Source organism: Pocillopora verrucosa, chromosome 6 (assembly GCF_036669915.1).
Source record: "Pocillopora verrucosa isolate sample1 chromosome 6, ASM3666991v2, whole genome shotgun sequence".
Lineage (NCBI taxonomy): Eukaryota > Metazoa > Cnidaria > Anthozoa > Scleractinia > Pocilloporidae > Pocillopora > Pocillopora verrucosa.
The window spans coordinates 22966518-22984765 of record NC_089317.1 but is presented as its reverse complement, the minus strand read 5'-3'; the positions used below and the strand labels follow the sequence as shown (position 1 = coordinate 22984765).

Here is an 18248-nt window from a genome sequence, read left to right as displayed (position 1 = left end):
ATTTTTCAAAGACCCATCTTTGAGGCATCTTGGCTACATGGATTTATGAAATTCCTCCTCTGAGCCAATCGATTTTTTTCACGCAGCTGAGAAACAAATTGAAAATATAAGTAGCGACATTTTCTTTGCCAACTCATCCGTAGCAAGGTGAAACGGAAAGCCATTATTTCCCAGCTGTGCCAGATAAACCAGGGGATAAATGTCATCCTCTGACACCGGTGGTGGTCTGACCCTCTAGTAATCAATAATACTTGGCGGATCGAGTCACTCAGTCTGGATAAATTAAGTTGGAATTTCGAATTCAGTCAAGTGAGGATCATCCCTTCTTTTGTTCTCAAAAGACATCAGTTTGTAGACTGGAATGTTCGTGACTGTCTCTTGTAGGGTGGGGTGAGTAATAAAAATCAAACCCATGGGCGGGCTGGTTCTCAGAGTTACAAATCTTGCCTCTGCATGCATGACACATTAAATAATATTAGAAACATTTGCTACTATAAAATGAGGCTGACACTTCGCAACATGCGATTTAATCGTGTTTACAGATTATAAAACCCGCTTTTGTGGCCATTTTTACTTGATAGTATCCGCCAGATCTGGTAAAATTGTGCAGGAAACTATTATCAATTAATCTTCGAGAGTATAAAAAAAATATGAGTATGACTTCTCCGGAAAATGTCAGGGTTTTGCTTGTTCATCAGCAATGCTAGTTCACCTCGGTTTGGGGTAATCCATTCCGAGAATTTTACTTGAGCTGCGAAGTGTCCCAAATTCTTAAGTCATGAAGTAATCAGTTAGTTTTTGCGCCCAAATGACCTTTAACAAGGAAACATACATTCAAAGGCTAAGGACCGTTAAGTCCTTCAAGCACTAGAAACTGGTCAAAATTTTTTTTTTAACATTCTAAAAACGATTAGGACATTTCCGGACTTTGACTTTACTCATTACGCGCTGGCCCCTTTTGTTAGTTTTCAGAAATTGAAAGGTTTTGACAAGTTCGCGCCAAACTATTTTAATACCATACTCGATCAGAACGGAACTTATCCCAAACAAAAGTCTTACCATACCTTGTCCATCGGTTCCCTGAAGACCCCGAAGTCAAACCACTTAAATCTCCTTACCTCTTTTTTTATACGACTTTCCTCCCATGAGCACTGGTCTGAACTCGCTTTGTTTTTTTGTTTTCCAAACAAAACTCGAAAATGCAACGAGCCCAGGGTCATTTCGGCTACTTGTCAGCGGTACGGTCGCCAAATAATCAAATAATAATAATAATAATAATAATAGCTACGTCATATGTGGGGAGTTATTACATATTATGTCCTAACTTTACATATTATATCCTAATAATTTCTCATACATGACGTGCCTACCTTAATTATGACATAATTATGTTATTATTTGATGATCATACCCTTGACAAGGAACCAAAATGACGCTGGGCTCCCGATTGAAAAGAATTGGCTCGTGTGGCAATGCACCATGGTCTTGATGTATGCGCCCGTGCTGTTCAGCGGTAGGAAAATAAAAATGCGGGAACCGGATAGTAGAAATATTGACCACATTCGTGAGGAACACGTATGTAACGAATTCATGGACTGATTTCTAGATCATCAGTTATTGATGGCGTTTTCTAGTCCAGAGTCACCTGTAGCACCACGACGTGTATTTATAAACCGTGTTGAAAATCCTAGCGAAGAACATGAAGAGCTCAACAAAATGGCGCACGGGGTTGCAGAGAGTAGGAGGTAAGCTGACTACTTACTCCCTTGGAAGTCGTGGTTGAAATAATTTAACGTTCTTCTTGATAAAACTATAACGAGACTAAGAGAGGGTGCCTATGGAAACAGTTTACCGTAAGAACGAGCTTCACGCAAAATCGGCCAGTGCTAGTTATGAATGGGAGGACATCTATTTTTCTCTTTCCGCTGCAGGTCAAATTTAGTCTTGAGAAGGGGTTCGGGAAAAGGGGAGGGGGGGGGGAGGGAGGGGTTCGAATGTATGCTTTTATGTTTCCAGTTTAGGGTAATGAAACGTGGAACGATTTCAGAATCTTGAAAGATCTCACAGTTTAATCCTGGATATGCTATGTCAACCTAGTTGTATTAGGCACCTATCATGTTCTCCTGCGACATAAGTTGTACTGACATGTTTGAGTGTGAGTACATAGGATGAGGTCATGATTAAAGGGGCTGTTCTGGTGTACCGTTACACGGGGGAATTCCTATTGTTTTCATATCCATACATGGAGTTGTGATGCAGTTCGTTAATGTTTCGTTCCTTTGTGTACCGGTACACGAGGATACAACTCAATTAAAAATCATTGTTGTAACTTGAAATAACATTTGGATAAAATATTAGTTTTTTTAACTGCGTGATATAATTTTACTAAAATTTCAGATTGCTACAATTAACCCTTTAACTCCTAAGATGCCATTGGTAGTTCTTCCTTGTAAATTAGAAAAGAAGACTTTGGTGTTATATTAAGATTACACACTCTTGCTTGCCAACCTATATGCTAGATCAGATATTGAAATTATGAGTAATGATTTTAGATATATGAAATTCAAATATTTGCACTGCAGGGAAGAAACAAATTTAAGAGATCCTCATGGTTAAGAACACTACTGAACTAGTAGTTAAAAATTGGACCTGAAAAAATTCAGGCCTGCACAGGATTTGAACCCATGACCGCTGCGATACCGGTGCAGCACTCTACCAACTAAGTTAACAAGCCAACTGGGAGCTGGTCAATATGTTGGGTCCAAATAAACCATCCAAGTGATGAATAATGATTTTAGATATATGCAATTCATATATTTGCACTGCAGGTCCTATTTTCAACTACTAGTTCAGTAGTGTTCTTAACTGCAAGGATCTCTTAAATTCATACAAGTTACTGGTTTTAACTCCGGGGAGTTCAAGGGTTGACATCATTTTCTTGCAATTTCTTAATTTTCACACTCATGCATATTTGTCATTTACAGTGCAGATGTCTTCTCTAGCTATACATGTGGTTCATTGTATCATGAGGATATTCAAAATCATCCAGGAGATATAGTAGAAGCTGGTTGTCTGGCAGTAAGTGTGTTTTTCCATCTTTAGTTAGCAAAATAACTCAAAGTAGTTTATTTTTAACAAGAAATAGGTCTGCATTGGCTCAGTCTGTCAGTTGTTGCACTCCTTTTGGTTGTTGTTGTTATTATTTTTTTTTTTTAAGGGTGTGGAAATTAGACCTTAATTTGCATTTCAAGTACCTTAATTTGTCATGTACCAGAGGAACCACAATTATTTTGCTTAGGGTTGGTTAACATTCTTATATTCAAATGTCTTCTACCTATCAGGCTCAGCAGCTACCAAAGGCCAAGTATGGATTGTTTGAGTCACTCCCACAAGATTTGATAAAAACTGGTACTGTCTTTTGATTTCAATTTCTTTTTTGTATGAGACATTATTTGAAAACAGATGATTATTACAATTATTTACATTTAACTTTTTCTAGGTAAACTGAGTGATTTACAGCTAGAGGGTGTTTTATATGCTGTAAGTATGTCTGTGACATGAAGTGTAATTCTATGTTTGGATTGTATACTTAAAAAATTACTGTTTCTCTATCACAGCTGAAGACAGAAATGTTCATTTCTTCCGGGTTTTTTTTCAGTTATGTAGTGAATATAATAGTAACATACATTTACAGAATCAGACAGAGGGTTTCTATTAATAATTATAGGAGGGTAAAGTGTGAGGAAAATATTCTGTTAATAAAAAATAGCTTAGACTGCAGAAATTTAGCAGGTGGGTTTGCTCAGCAGCTGAAGAATTTAAATAGGTGCCATGTTCCAGAAATCAAAATAGGGCTTGGAAGGCTTTTTGTTTTGAAGCTGGGGAAAACTTTGACAAAAGCTGTGTCTCCTGTGTGTTTCTTCCTCTGTTGCATTGAACAACTTTTCTCTTTCTCTGTGCTGATAAAATGTATTGTTTATTGCTCTTACTGGTATTTAGTGTCAGAGACATCAGATGATCCTTGCCAATGGACAAAGGGCAGGCTTCTTTATCGGAGATGGTGCTGGTGTTGGCAAAGGAAGACAGGTAATCATTTGCTTTGGTATGTCTAAATTGAACCACCTTCCCCAGCCTTTAACCCCATTTTGCCATGTGAAGTATTAAAAAATTTGCATGACTTCACGTTTAGAACAAGTATCAAATATAACATTTCTCACTACATGTTTGGAACATTTCATCTTTTCTCTAGGCTTCTGGTCTGTTTTTTTTAGAAAATTATGTTGATTATCATAGTTGTTGAAGCTTATTACTGTCCTAGATCTCTGGAATTTTGTTGGACAACTTTGCACGTGGAAGATGCAAACATGTGTGGTTTAGCATCTCAACTGATCTGAGATTAGATGCACAAAGGTTTGTTGTCAAAAATTTTGTCATGGTCACTCAAGGAAGTTGATTAACCCTTTAATTCCTAGAAATGATTAACATGTAACTTCTCCCAAAAGTATCCATACATAATCCAACAATCAGGTACTAAGAATACACTAACTAATCAGGCAGAAGATGTTATCTTGATCTGACAACAAATTCTCATAACTAATTAACAAGGTATTGTGTTGTAGCAAGAGGGGAGAATTATCAATCAGATCTTGGGAGTGAAAGGGTTGATGGTATTTGGTGTTTATCTAAGCTCAAGGTCATTTTTTGGCCTCTTTTGGAATATTTACCCTTGTAGTGATCTCAATTTAAAAATTTAAATTCTTTGGTGGACATTTTAAAACGCCGATAAAAAGTATATTTGTTTAGTAATAAAGTTGACTAGAATATTCTTGATTCTTTATTCATATATGTGTTTACAGGGGTTACAATAACTTTTTCAATAAGCGGCCAATGATGATGTGATAGGCAGCTTTGTCCCCTTACCATGGCAGGGTTAGAACACCAGTAATTGGCTTTTGTTGGACCCCTATGTTTAGTGTCCAGTCCCTTCTGTTCAAAATTATGATATTAAATAGATGTTGAAGAGTACTCTGCTTTCTTGTTTTACAGAGATTTAGAAGACATTGGTTGCTATGTTAAAGTTATTGATGGTTGTCAACAGCTTGACAAAGAGACGAGGTAATTAACATCTCTGGCAGCAATAAAAATGTGAAACTGCTGGTATTTTGCAGAAATTCCTCTCTTAACTTTTGATTGGTTACAGTGTGATCATCAAGTTTTTGAGTTTGATAAAATTGTGGAAAAATAATTTCTTATACACAGTATTATATTTACATATTTCAGAGTATTTGGTTTGCCTGCTGATTTTAAAGAAGGTGTAGTTTTTAGTACCTATGCCACATTGGTATCATCTGTCCAGAAAGGTATTTTTATCATAGTGTTGTGAGAAGTAGATCTGTAAGTCATCAACCCTTTAACCCCTAACAGTGATTAGCATCTAGATTCTCTTTATGATATCACTCCTGATAGTTGTAATTACAAATGCTGTACATGATTGTGTCATTTCAATGAAAATTGTGTGTCATATTTTCTCAGGTACAAATCGTCAGAGCAGACTACAGCAGTTGATTGACTGGTGTGGTGGAGAACATTTTAGTGGATGCCTCATATTTGATGAATGCCACAAGGCAAAGCATTTTGTACCAGTAAGTGATTTATATAGGATAATTGTTGACCTGGTGATCTTTGATCTTGTCTTTTTTTTCAAATATTTCTTTTTCGTCTATCAGTGGCCTTAGAACAGGATACAGGTAATTTGCTCCATCTACACATATGCATATTTAAGGTGATCATGCAATGTGACACACCTGTTTACCTACAGCATTTCTTTCTCATTTGCACTCTGAGAGCCATTTTGATATTACTGGATAAATGGATGATTATTAGCAAGTTAGTGCACCTGTTTTTTCTTTTCTTATAGGGAAAGGAAGAAAATAGCACAAAAATAGCTCTGGCTGTCACTACTTTACAAAGGTATTCAAATGAAGAAAAAAATGAATTGTATCTTTCATATGGAGGTAGATGTTGCAACTTTAGAATCCAAAAAATTTGTTTAATAAAAGGGTTTTTGGCGTATTACTGAGTACTACAATTATATAATTCCATGGTTGATCATATTGATCACAGTTTTTTTTTAAGTAGGAACATAGAATATGCTGTTTTCTCCTTGAGTTCTGTTTGAATGTTCTTAATCATACATGTCATCCTTTAGGCTACATGTAGATTCTAGAAATTATGATTTCATGATTCAATGTGTTTACAGGATCCTTCCAAAAGCTCGTGTTGTGTACTGCAGTGCAACTGGAGTCACAGATGTTAAGAATATGGTATGTACTATTTATGCATACTTGAGTTTTGTAGTTAACTTTACAATAAACTACCAACATGATGCAGATGTGCATTGCAAAAATTATTAAGCTAGCTGGGGTTGGTTTCAGACTTCAATGCCAGGGAATGGTCTGGTGCTGAGAAAAAAGAATTAGAGAGTGGGGTAGGGTAGGTAAGATGATTGTGTGGAGGGGGAGGGGTATGGGGTTAAACATAACAAAAGAGGGAAGGATGGTTCATCAGGGTCGATAACGAAAAAATTGATGAAGAGGTATAATTTTTTTTTCAGGCATTTATGGAGCGACTTGGCCTTTGGGGAGATGGAACTGCATTTAAGTCCTTTGATACTTTCCTTGGCAGCATAACCAAGAGGGGATTGGGTAAAAATTTTCTGAATTTTTCAGTTTGCAGTAACAATTTGCCATTGCTTACATATATATGCCTCTGGGATTGATGCAATAAACTGACAGTTAGTTTGTATTTGTAAACTGTCATTTCCTGATAGTGCCGACATTTTACTTTAGGTGCTGCGGAAATGTTAGCCATGGAAATGAAGGCTTCTGGAATGTATGTGTCAAGAGGTCTTAGTTTCAGACAAGCTGAGGTATACCTTGATATTTACACTTACTGCATTAAGAAGAAAGAAGCAGCAAATGAAAAGTTTGATTTTTATTTAGTGATGTTTATTTTAGTGCAAAATTTGGCAAAGCCCTAATTATGAAACAACCTTAAGTTGCTTGCTGTTGTATGTATTATGGAGTGAGTGATCCTAAATTATCTGAAATCTGCTCAATTTTTGACGTCATGAACTCCCTTTCACAAAGCATCTATGCAGCTTTATTTTTTATATTTAAAAAAAAATTTTAAAAAAAATTTAAAAAAATTTTTTTCACTTAAAAATTTTTAAAAATTAAAAAAAAAATTATTTTCTCACCAACTGATATGACTTGCTTTTAATTTCCTATTTATTTTCAGTTTGTAAATGTAGAGGCACCATTAACACCAGACCAGGTTAAGGTCTATGACACAGCAGTTCATGTGTGGTGAGTAGTGATCAATTAAAATTTTTACTCTTGACGCAAAGATTGCATAACATACATGTAGATCCAGATGAGGAAAAGAAATCCCAGGGCTCTGCTACTCGTCATGTTTGGACCCAGATCCCCGCGTCAGGAAGCTCACTTATCCTTCTTAGATTTTACTATTTTTTTAAAGTTTTTTTTTTTTTATACAATACTTTCCTAATTATTTTAAAAGTCATAGATGGGGACTATGAATATAAAATTTTGGGAGAAAAACTGCTTAGGGAAGAAACACCTTTTCAATGGGTCTGCAAACGCAGTTCACTTCGATCATTGTGGCATAAATGAGCGCGCGTCCTTACTTTATCCATTAGTGTGCTTTTATGCGCAGATCTGTATGCGTAATTTGCTGTTTTTTTTCTTGTGTTTTTTTTTAATTCAAGGAATGAGTTGAAGAATTCACTGGAATACGCCCTGGGTCGAACTAACACTGCAACTCCAAGGGTGTGGTCCATATTTTGGTCAAGTCATCAGCGGTTCTACAAACAACTCTGGTGAAAAATTTTGAAATAATTTTCGGGTAACTACATGCTGTAGGCACTCTTGGGCTTTTCACCGCATCCTGGGTTAGTTACTTTTTTCACTTAGAATTTGAGGAGGAGGGCACCCACAGGTAACTATCCGAGAAAAATGGAAAGTAAACTCCTCTTTGTCCCATGTGATGGTAGGCGGATACTGAATTTCGTGTATCGCGGTATTAGCACCTGGGTCCCGCCTTTTTATGAAAACTGTTAGTCGAGTGTATGCCACGAAAAAGCGCTTTTTTGTGGATTGTGAATGGCCCCGCGGTGCGAAAAAGTAAACACTTTATTGTATAGTCTTTTGTGTTCTGTAGAGGGGAAGCTTGCATTAAAGGTCGATATGTTTTTGTAGCCGTGTCCAAGGAAAAACGAAAACCAACGGTACTATTTCCTGACACTTGTAACTAAAAACATTCTAGTTTTATGCTGGACTAGCTTCGTTTCCGTTGTTATTGTTTTTATTTTACATTTTGCACAGCATGAGTATGAAAGTTCCTCAGATTGTGCGGGAAGTTCAGCAAGCGATACAGGATGGCTATTGTGTCGTGATTGGTCTACAGACAACTGGCGAGGTCTGTATGATTTCTGAGTTATATTACGTCTTTATTATTGGAGAATTTTCAAATGAATAAATCAAGTTATCCGAGATTGCATTGACTTGCTTTACTACGCTCTGTGATTGGTCTAAATACCTCGCGCCACTCTCCCAACCAATCAGACGCTAAAATAAAACCAATTGCGACTTGGTCACTTGCATTTTCCCGCGCTTCAAGCCGTGTGCTTGTATTGACTTTGAGTTCCTAACGCCGCTGTAATATTTTCTTTTGCTCTAAGTGGCCGTTTTAATGACTATGGTTTGGTTTCGCGGCGCTCAACCGAAATCCCCTCAAGTACTGGTTTTGTTGATTACTTTGCTTTGTACTAAACGTAGCCCTTACAAACTTACCTTAACGTTTTATTTGCAAGAAAAAAAATGCAGTGCGGGAGTACTGTAATGATGCGATCATTTCCTATTGTGTTCCAGAACTTCTATATTTTTCAATGAAATTGAGGCTTCCCTGACTGTTTCGTCTCATTTTTGCTTTTTATTTTGTACTTTAGGCAAGTTTAGAGAGTGAAATATCACGTGGTGGTGGCGTGCTTAATAACTTTATTTCCAGTACGGAAGAAATCTTGACCAGGTTTATCATGCAATATTTTCCAACAAAGGTTACAAAAACGGTGAGTTAATCTCTACTGTCACTTGAAGCTATAAATTGAAATTCCTCTCCATTTATCTTGTAGGGTGATAGCAGTTTAACACCAAACCTCTGAGTGTTTTTGAGACCAGAGATCGACACCTACCCTTAATTATTTATTTATTAATTTTTTTTCTTTCCAAGATTAAATGTGTTAAATTAAATTAATAATTTGGATCTTACCAGTTACACATCTATGTGTAGATCTCCATCCGCTTTTTGCCAGCTCGAATTGTAGTTTGAGGTGTTGGGTTGGTTTGTTTGTTTGTTCTTCTTCCGGAAGGAGGGACTTGAGAGGCAAAATTGAAAAATTTTTACTGAGTTTTTAAAGATGCGCAAAATGGAACGCCGCTCAATTACGACATCTTCAGTGGCCTCTTGTCATACGAATTATTGCCTCATTTAGAATGGGAATGTTGTGGAAGACAAATGGAGTGTGCAAGCCAAGGATCTGTTACTCTCTTTTGTCAAGAAAATTAATCTTCCAATAAGGTTTGTATGCTAGCCGTTTCCACTGAAGACGCTTGTCTCATAAGAACCTCGTAATAGTTCGGCTTACCATCGAGGCCTCCGGAACTCAACGAAAAAGCATAGGAACTCGAAATCTGACGGTTAAGGGTTCGATTCCTTGTTGGGGATTTCATCTTTCGTTACGGTTTGCTTTCATTTTATACTGACATCTTGTCTTTATTTTTGCTGGCCATGTTTCCCATTTTTTCAACACTGATTCAATTAACCCTTAAAACCCTTATGGTGACCAGGATCTACTTTCCCCTTTCTGTGATACTGTTAAATTATTCATTTTGATCAGGAGAATTAGGGAAATGATCGTCGACCTTAGAAACCTTTTGTAAGAAGCTTGATTGTGAAAGGAATTCTCCTCATCCGTAGGGTAGGAAATGTATTGGAAAGAGTATGGAGAATGTGCATACTGATATTAGGGCGCAAAGGATTAAGAAATTGTTATATAATTTTACCAGTCTCTTTTTAACCCCGAAAAGCCAGCTTCTCCTACTTCAAGGTTGATTACATTGTGTGAACGCGTCCAAACAATTTCCTTCTTATCCCAGTCCTCTAGATGATCTCATAAATCAATTAGGAGGACCAAAAAAGGTCGCAGAAATGACGGGCAGGCGCGGTCGCGTGGTAAAAACAGAGAAACAACCTCATCCTCATTACGAGGCTCGAGAGTCGGACAATAGTAACGTGGACAGTTTGAATATCCAAGAGGTAAGAGAGCAATGATTGCTTCCTGAGGTGAATTGCAATAACGATAATGCTGCTAGTAAAGATGATGATATTGATGATAAGAATGATTAATAACTGGTTGGACGAAATACCAAAAAAAAAGGAACAGCCGTCGGAAGGCAGTCTATCACAACGTTTTTTTATTTACTACGGTCTCGCTGCTCACAATACTTCACCGGATCGGAAGAAATTTAGCACTAACTCGAGTATAAATGAACTCTTCTTGAAGTCCTTAATACAATATAAATACGCTCGGGAAATAATCATCTCGTCTCCTCGCTACGCAACTAACAGTCATTTTGTTCGTTTCTAAGGTTACATTTTTCAGTCTTTTCAACAATAACAATATAGGGTTATCATCTAAATGAGAACGAAAGTTTCAGAAGATCACCGGACTCTAGTGGTCTATTCGCCTTTCTTGTAACACCTTCGACAGAAGTGTAAGTTTACACCCTTATTTTATTTTTATATATTAGAGAAACAGCTTCATGAATGGAACCAAACTTGTGGCCATCATATCAGATGCAGCCAGCACAGGTAAGAAGAGTTGATATTTTAAGCTTGTCCCCATCAATTAAGGTATGTCCAGGAGTGAATGTCAGCGAAAAATTATGAAATTGGGGAAATTCTTAGGTAAATGAAATTAGCGAGAAAGCAAACTTACTCATTTTTTTTTTAAGGAAATTTGAGATGTTTTTCTTTAAACTTCTTTGAGGTTACCAAATATGATATGAAAGTGAGAAATAAATGAATTCTGCAAGTTGTAGTTAATTGGCGCTATTGTGAAAGTGATCTTTCAACCAATGTAAAGAATTCTCAGTGTCTTCGTTAAATCTTCGTATACAGGTATCTCGTTGCATGCCGATCTCCGAGCTGCCAATCAGCGTCGCCGTGTTCACGTGACCATTGAGCTGCCTTGGAGCGCGGATAAAGCCGTGCAGCAGCTAGGCAGGTCACATCGGTCGAACCAATCAAGGTATTGTAAAATTGCCCTTCCAAAAGCCGGGTGGCAAAGTTTAATTTTGCATGTACGGCTAGGTTACTAAGGGGGCTTTAAAATAGCAACGTCTATAGTTGCTTTTTAGCGCATTTACCAACAATGTTGCAACTGCTAGATAACTCTTGGAAATCTGACAACGCGGGTGAGAGTAAATTCTTAGATATATTTTTTCATTGCGATATTTTTCGTTACTTCACATGAAACTAGCTCCAGAGAGGCACCAAGTCTGGTGAGGCAATCGATAGACGTATGTTTAATGTTTTTCAGCGGACCAATCTATAAACTTGTTACTACCAACTTGGGCGGCGAGAGAAGATTTGCAGCGGCTGTAGCTCGCAGGCTCCAATCACTAGGTAAAGTATGATAAAAGAACAGAAAAGTGTTACAGCGAGCAGCGGTCCTGACTTTTTGCTTTGAGAGATAATCTTCAATTTAGATATTTCCTACAAGGAGAGGGGGAGGGAGGGAGAGGGAGATTACCGATTGCTCACTGGATTTCCGAAGGATAGGTCCAAGTGTGAGCTCTCCAGAGGGGGGAGAGGATGACCGTTGTTTTTCTTTTCGGGCAAGACACGTTCCTCCCATAATGCCTTTCGTCACACGTGGGTATAAAAGGGCACTGGCGAACTATCATGGAGACCTGGCGTCAGTCGAAAAACGCTTTTTTTGTTTTAATCTACTGCGATAATAGACAATTGCGGAGTCTCACTGTGTGAGCTTTTTTTCTGTCAGGCGCTCTTACAAAGGGAGACAGACGAGCAGCGACTGGTGCCGACTTGACTCAGTTTAATTTTGACACTACCTATGGCCGATCTGCTCTCAGGAACATGTACCAGTCTATAACTTTGGTATGCTGGAAAGATTGCTGTAAACAAATTGATCCTTTTAGTTGCTGCGTTGATCGTTGTTCTGTGGTTTGGTTTATTCCTCTTTGAATTTTAAATATTATTTACTTTCATCACTATTAATTATATGATTAATATTTTTAGGTTAGTTATTGCTACTACCATTGTGTTTTAATTGTCACATACTCTTTACTCAGCAATCCATCTGTCCAGGAGTGGCTTTATCCAAGCTCCTTACTGGAGCACAACTTCCCGACAAATATGAATTTACAGAGTTCAACGCGATAGCCAGGGTACGTTTATCGAGCCACGCATTGTTTCTGGGGATGATTGGGATGAAAAGAAGAGTAGCTCTAGCCAAAGACAGACTGACAGACAAACAGACAGACAGACAGACAGATAGATAAACAGACAGACACACAGATAGACGCACAGACAGACAGACAGACAAAGAGAGACCACACAGAAATAGAGGTGGAGACAAATAGAAAAGAGGGACAAATGGGGAGATAGATATCTCTTGGTAGGGAAATACAGAGACAGACTGAAATAGATGGACAAACGGAGAGGCAGGCAGCCGGGAAGAAAAAGACAGATGGCCTGGCGAAAGTCAATTTGTCTTTATTAATCTGAATCCTCTTAAACATCTTTTTTTTTTTCTATTGGCCGTTGTGATTATTTTACGTTTACTTTTACGTCATTGTATGGAAATGCACTCTAACCATGCGCTGTCCTTGTGTTTTCGTGTTTGCTTTTTTTCCTGTCGTAGCAATGTCTAATATCCATGGGTTTAACTGACACCACTTTTGTTGTAAAAGACAAAGAGGCTACTGATGTTGGACGATTCTTAAATCGTATTTTGGGTCTAAGCGTTGAAAAACAGAATTTGGTAAGCATAGATAGTGGCCTTTCTTTTTAAACAGAAAAATGATATCAAGCGGCTGAAGTTTTGACAGAGTGGAATTTCATGATTCATCCCAATGTATGTTGGCATTTACAGCAAAAGCTCAAGTTAAATTTTTTCATCCAGCAAAACTAAATGTAACCTCTTTACTCCCGGAATGAATAAAGGCATCGAAAAGTCTTCTCTAAGATGTCTGAAATGACCATCAAATGAGAAAATCACAAACATTACATGAACTTTGTTGTCATTCACACCCAGGTCGGGATGTCCTGAACCTGATGAGAAATATTGAATTCGATAAACTTCTAGCAGGTTTAAATAGTTAGTATTACAGCCTATAAACCTTAAAGAAAGTTTTGGACAAGACTAATTAGTCTGAATAATCCAAAGTCTTAAAAATCCAGGCATTTATCCTAAGCTGATTTTAAAATACCTATCTTTTTATTTTAATATTTGAACTCTCTTATTTACAGATGTTTTCATATTTCTGTGAGTGTCTACATGCTTCGATTGAAACTTCAAAACGCGAAGGAAGGTACAGTACGTATATGTGCTCTTCCTTAGTTTTTGGTCAAAGTGTATTTTGTATGTTCACTCTGCACTCTGATGTTATCACATGGAAAGTAATACTCAGTGGATAACCTTACGTAACTGGCACCTTATACAGTGGAATATAAAGTGTATTTCAGTTAAGCGTCGTAAAAATGAAGACCAAAAAAATCGCAAGGTCCAATAAATACATAAAAAATAAATACATTAAGAAAAACTTATGAGAATTCAAAGTAAAACACAAGAACAGAGCCTTAAGCGCGGAACAACTTGGCTGACAGAGACGCGATCAGTTTTCATTTTACCACTGATTGGTGGAGAGGGTGGTGCAAGTTTTCTAAACCAATCAAGGGGCAGGAAAGTAAAGCAGAAAGAAGACAACTCTTCAATTGCTTTGCACTCTTATTTGGAAATTATTATGTGCGGTATCATTCACGAAAACTCTGCGTTAAAACTTTAAGATGTAGGTCTAGTGCACCAGAACCACAGCACAGTCATGGATCTACTTTATTTGTTTACGTCGCTGGGTGGATGGACTATACTGTAGATACTACCTGAGTCACGTTTTCACCCTGAGTAATAATTTTGTTAACGTTGCGTGACGTTACATAGGTATAATGAAGGCGTGACAGACGTATCTGGGTCCTCGATCACAATGGTTCGCAGTCCTCAACCGGTTTTTACCGACTTCCGAAAAGGTGTCATGGAAACGAAGTAAGTGGTGAACAGAGACTTGTTATCTTGTTAAGTAAAGGAATTGCGATCGAGATCATGAAAGTTAAACTAGAAAACTTTCTGTATGTTTTTCTCGAAAGGCACGTGACTCTAAACGTTGACCGCGGAATCGACTGGGACGTAGCCGTGAAGTTGTTTCAAGAGCATGGCTCCAATAACTTGGATGGCTTTTACTGCTCTAAACGCGAACAAAGAGGACAGCGGCTGTTTTTGTTAGCGATTCTAAAGGAGTCCTCAACACATCTTTTTAACATTACAAGGTAAACAGGGATTAAATATTTAAGTAATTTTCTGGTTCGGTAGCATTCGAATTTGTGGTTGCAATGATAACAGATAAAAAAAGACTGATGGAAGAGGGTCTCTGTGTAAAGAAGTCTTCCTTATTGTTCTGTTCTCAGTCTTTTGTTGTTGTCATTTTTATTGTCGTAAGAGAAGATATCGCTGTCCTGTTCCCTTTTGTCTGGTGGGATGTAAAATTTCATTTTCATTGCTTTCATTAAGGAAATCACAATCAAAGCATTTTCCAACGGAATTCGGTCAAATGAATCATTTCACAGAACGTAATTTGAATACATCCACTAAAGATTTTAGAGCGTAAAATGTGATTGAATAAATAACTGAACAGGGATGCCGCGTTCGGTCAGGCCGGCTTTTGTAGAGGGAGAAAAGAAAGATAACATTTCATCTAAAATTGCAGTGGAAGTGGAGCGAGGAGGCTATGTGCGGGAAATTTTGAATTAACTTGTGAAACAGTAAACAAGAGAATATCAATTGATATTCTCTTGAATAACTTCAATAATAATTTCAATTGATATTCAATCGTACGATTGTTACGTTTTGAATTGCAGACCAAACACAGGCCGGTCGCCATTTGAAGAAGAGAAGACTGAATTGTTACATAAGTATAGAAAGATTTCACTCCAAGATGCAGGTGAATAACAAAAAAGAAAACTACTTTCATTCAGTTTTTTACTTTGTAACCAGGCACAGTAGGCGAACACAAAATCTTTGCTTCGCTCTGAGTTTTCTTTTGTCTCGTCTTTGGCAGAGGCCGGATGGAAATCGCAGCACGAAAGAACAAGAAATAACTGCATCCATGGTTTAGGGTGTAAGAATGGATCGTCCTGTAAAAGTGAGTCTAACGAACCATGATAACTATAAACCATAGTCTTTGCCAGAATGTTTCACGCGTGCACATTTACATTTTGAGGGAAATGCACAAGTTTTTACATTCTGAGGGACTTGCTCGCCCAGCTCTTCTGGCTAGCTACTTCATCAAGGTTGAACCACGGATTGATTGATTGATTTTTTTTTAATTGACTTAAAAGCTGGTTGTCGCATAACTGAGATCCATTTGCTATGCGGAGGAATTATTCCACTACTGTCTGCCTTGGAAATGGCTATGGAAAAACATGCTGATAAACTGGGACTCACGTGAGTAAAGTACTTTTGAATAAACTCTACAAACAGTAAATGTTTGGTTATATGTTCATTTTTCCACTTTAGGAATCAAAGACGCACGACTATATGTGATATTTTTTTCTCGGTGCTTTGGTAAAAACTTCAGTGGGATTCCTGGTTTAAGTCTTGGTTTTGCTTAATATGTAATGTTTCACCCTTGTTTTTCCTCTCGACTCATGATTATGTGTGACTTTGCCAGGATTTTATTGAAGTACTTTTGGGTAAGTACATGTGATAGACTTGTTTATCTCATCCTGGCTATAGACTTGTTTATCTCATTCTGGATAAGGTCTTGCAATAGTTATAGGCTAAGGAGCTTTGAAACACTTTAGCTTGACTAATCTATCTTTATACTTACTCTCGCAGCAAGGACAATCGCTCTTTGAGAGTAGTCCGCGTCGAACTGGATAGTGGTCAGCGGCTCGTTGGTTTACGTTACCCAGAGCAACTTATACCGGAAGTGACTTTGTTCCTGAAAGAGCAAAAACAAGTCGACGCTATTTTGGTACGTTTCATTCAAATCTAAATCAGTATATTAGCAACTGCGCACCTACTCCTCCCCTAACCCAACAACAGTCAACTGATGACAAGTAAGGGTTAATGTTGGGTTAGGGGAGGAGTAGGTGTGCAGTTGGTCAGTTACTGACATTAAGCCTGTCATTCTGCGGAACTGTATTATGTAGTATGCTCGTTTGGTCGGCTTCTAAATCTATGCTAGCTCAAATGAAGATTTTAAATGGTGAGCTTCTGTGATATTCCATGAGATTCAGGAAATTAATTCTTTCACTACTGAAAAAAGAAAACAAATGATAACAGGAGATTTTCTTTTAATTCCATCCAACAGTTTTTATTCGTCATATTATGCATTAGGTGTTATTGCATTGGAGCCGGATGTGTCTCAAATTCACAGTAAAATTGTTTTTAACCTTTGACTCGCAAGATCCAGTAAGTTTATTTCCCAACTGACTGCCATACATTTCCTTTCAATTTACACAAGAGAATTTAGTGATGACACCGATTAGCTGATTACCATGTCTGTTCTCATAACCTGTTTAAAGGATAACATTGGAATCACAATGAGAAGTTACATGTTAATCACTTCAGGACGTCAAACTGTAAAGATTTATAATTGCAGTGTCGATTTTTGACGTTGGCTAATTTTAATCAAAGCTATGATATTTTCGTTGGTGATAACAAATCAGAAAACTGCGCAAGATGAATCTGAGTGTAGTGCTTCGGAAACTCCTCGGAAACTTTGGGTATGAACCAGTATCTACATAGCTCTGCGCTTTATTGTCTTGGGGTAGACTTCTATGAGTCCATAGTAAATGTAAGATAATGTTCAAATATTCCTCTCCAAGGAAAAACAACGAAGTGGTATCTTAGATGTGGCTGCTTCCTCGAAAGAAACGTCAAATAACTGTTTAGGGTATGAAGAAGCGGAATCTCCAATCAACCCGAGAACTTTAAGCAAGGCCACAACGCCTCTTGTTACAATTAAAAATTTCTTTAAACCTAAATCTTTGGAGGAAAGACCCAAGGTCACAGGAAACGAAACAGAACCTGTTGAAGAGACATGTGTTGATAAAGGTCGTCATGAAGGAGAATGTAGAGCATATTTTATTGAGGATGAGATCACAAACAGTCCGTGTCTGTCGAATTCAAGTACGTCTAACGAACAGGAAATGTCTGATGATAGAATGAAAGAGGTAAAATCAGGCTACTTTGTATCAAAGGAGTCGAAAGGAGAGGACTTCTCAGAGAGTGGGACGTCCACTTCTGATCCTGGTAGAAGTACAAACGTTGCGCACCATATTTCCACGCCCCGCTCAAAAGAGAACGTACAACTTAAGACGTCTGTGAAGAGAACTAACTCTGAAGCGACATCACGGTCAAATAAACGACAGAGACAGTCAAGTATTTTATCGTCGTTTGGGAAAGTGACAAATAAACCTGCAGAAAAGACGAAGAAAAAAGAGATTTTTTGTCCGATTTGTGGCGTAAAGTTTGCGAAAGAAGTGAAAAATGTTGAGATAAATGATCACATCGACGGCTGTCTTGCTACGTAAGAGCTTTTTTGTAACGTGATTCTTAAGCTCAGGTTATTTAATGAACACGTGTACCATCAGTTGAAGGGCCAGGATTTCTTTTAATGAGCAAGATGAGGATTATAAAGTGACTCTCACTTCGAACTGACCTGCCCATCCCTTTTATACTCATGTGTTCCCATATCCGTGCTGTATGTACCTTGTCGCCCACATAGGTGTGCAGATTAAAAGGTCGAATCATCAAATCTGGTGAAAGTTCTGGAATACACTTTATGAAAGATAAATTTTTGATA

At 37.7% G+C, this 18248-nt stretch overlaps 1 protein-coding gene across 1 annotated transcript; it reads left to right on the top strand.

The window, feature by feature from the left end:
• The first annotated feature begins 1536 nt into the window (after nucleotides 1-1536).
• Nucleotides 1537-18235, top strand: LOC131770213 (uncharacterized). Its single transcript, XM_059085930.2, has 33 exons — nucleotides 1537-1745; nucleotides 2985-3078; nucleotides 3342-3408; nucleotides 3500-3540; nucleotides 4000-4086; nucleotides 4319-4410; nucleotides 5047-5115; nucleotides 5281-5360; nucleotides 5533-5642; nucleotides 5918-5970; nucleotides 6260-6323; nucleotides 6614-6704; nucleotides 6849-6928; nucleotides 7300-7367; nucleotides 7790-7900; nucleotides 8406-8499; nucleotides 9029-9148; nucleotides 9572-9657; nucleotides 10236-10395; nucleotides 10890-10950; nucleotides 11260-11389; nucleotides 11681-11766; nucleotides 12146-12261; nucleotides 12456-12551; nucleotides 13028-13147; nucleotides 13636-13697; nucleotides 14324-14425; nucleotides 14527-14706; nucleotides 15295-15377; nucleotides 15495-15578; nucleotides 15775-15880; nucleotides 16274-16412; nucleotides 17269-18235. The coding sequence occupies exons 1-33, from the start codon at nucleotides 1621-1623 to the stop codon at nucleotides 17974-17976; spliced, it is 3765 nt and encodes a 1254-aa protein (XP_058941913.2). The 5' UTR covers nucleotides 1537-1620; the 3' UTR covers nucleotides 17977-18235.
• Nucleotides 18236-18248: the final 13 nt, after the last annotated feature.

What these genes read in the sequence shown, in the direction of transcription:
- LOC131770213 (XM_059085930.2), top strand. Translation starts at nt 1,621, where the DNA reads ATGGCGTTTTCTAGTCCAGAGTCACCTGTAGCACCACGACGTGTATTT. An exon ending in TAGAAGCTGGTTGTCTGGCA is followed by an intron (nt 3,079 to 3,341) that starts GTAAGTGTGTTT and finishes TCTACCTATCAG; the next exon opens with GCTCAGCAGCTACCAAAGGC. An exon ending in TAGAGGGTGTTTTATATGCT is followed by an intron (nt 3,541 to 3,999) that starts GTAAGTATGTCT and finishes ACTGGTATTTAG; the next exon opens with TGTCAGAGACATCAGATGAT.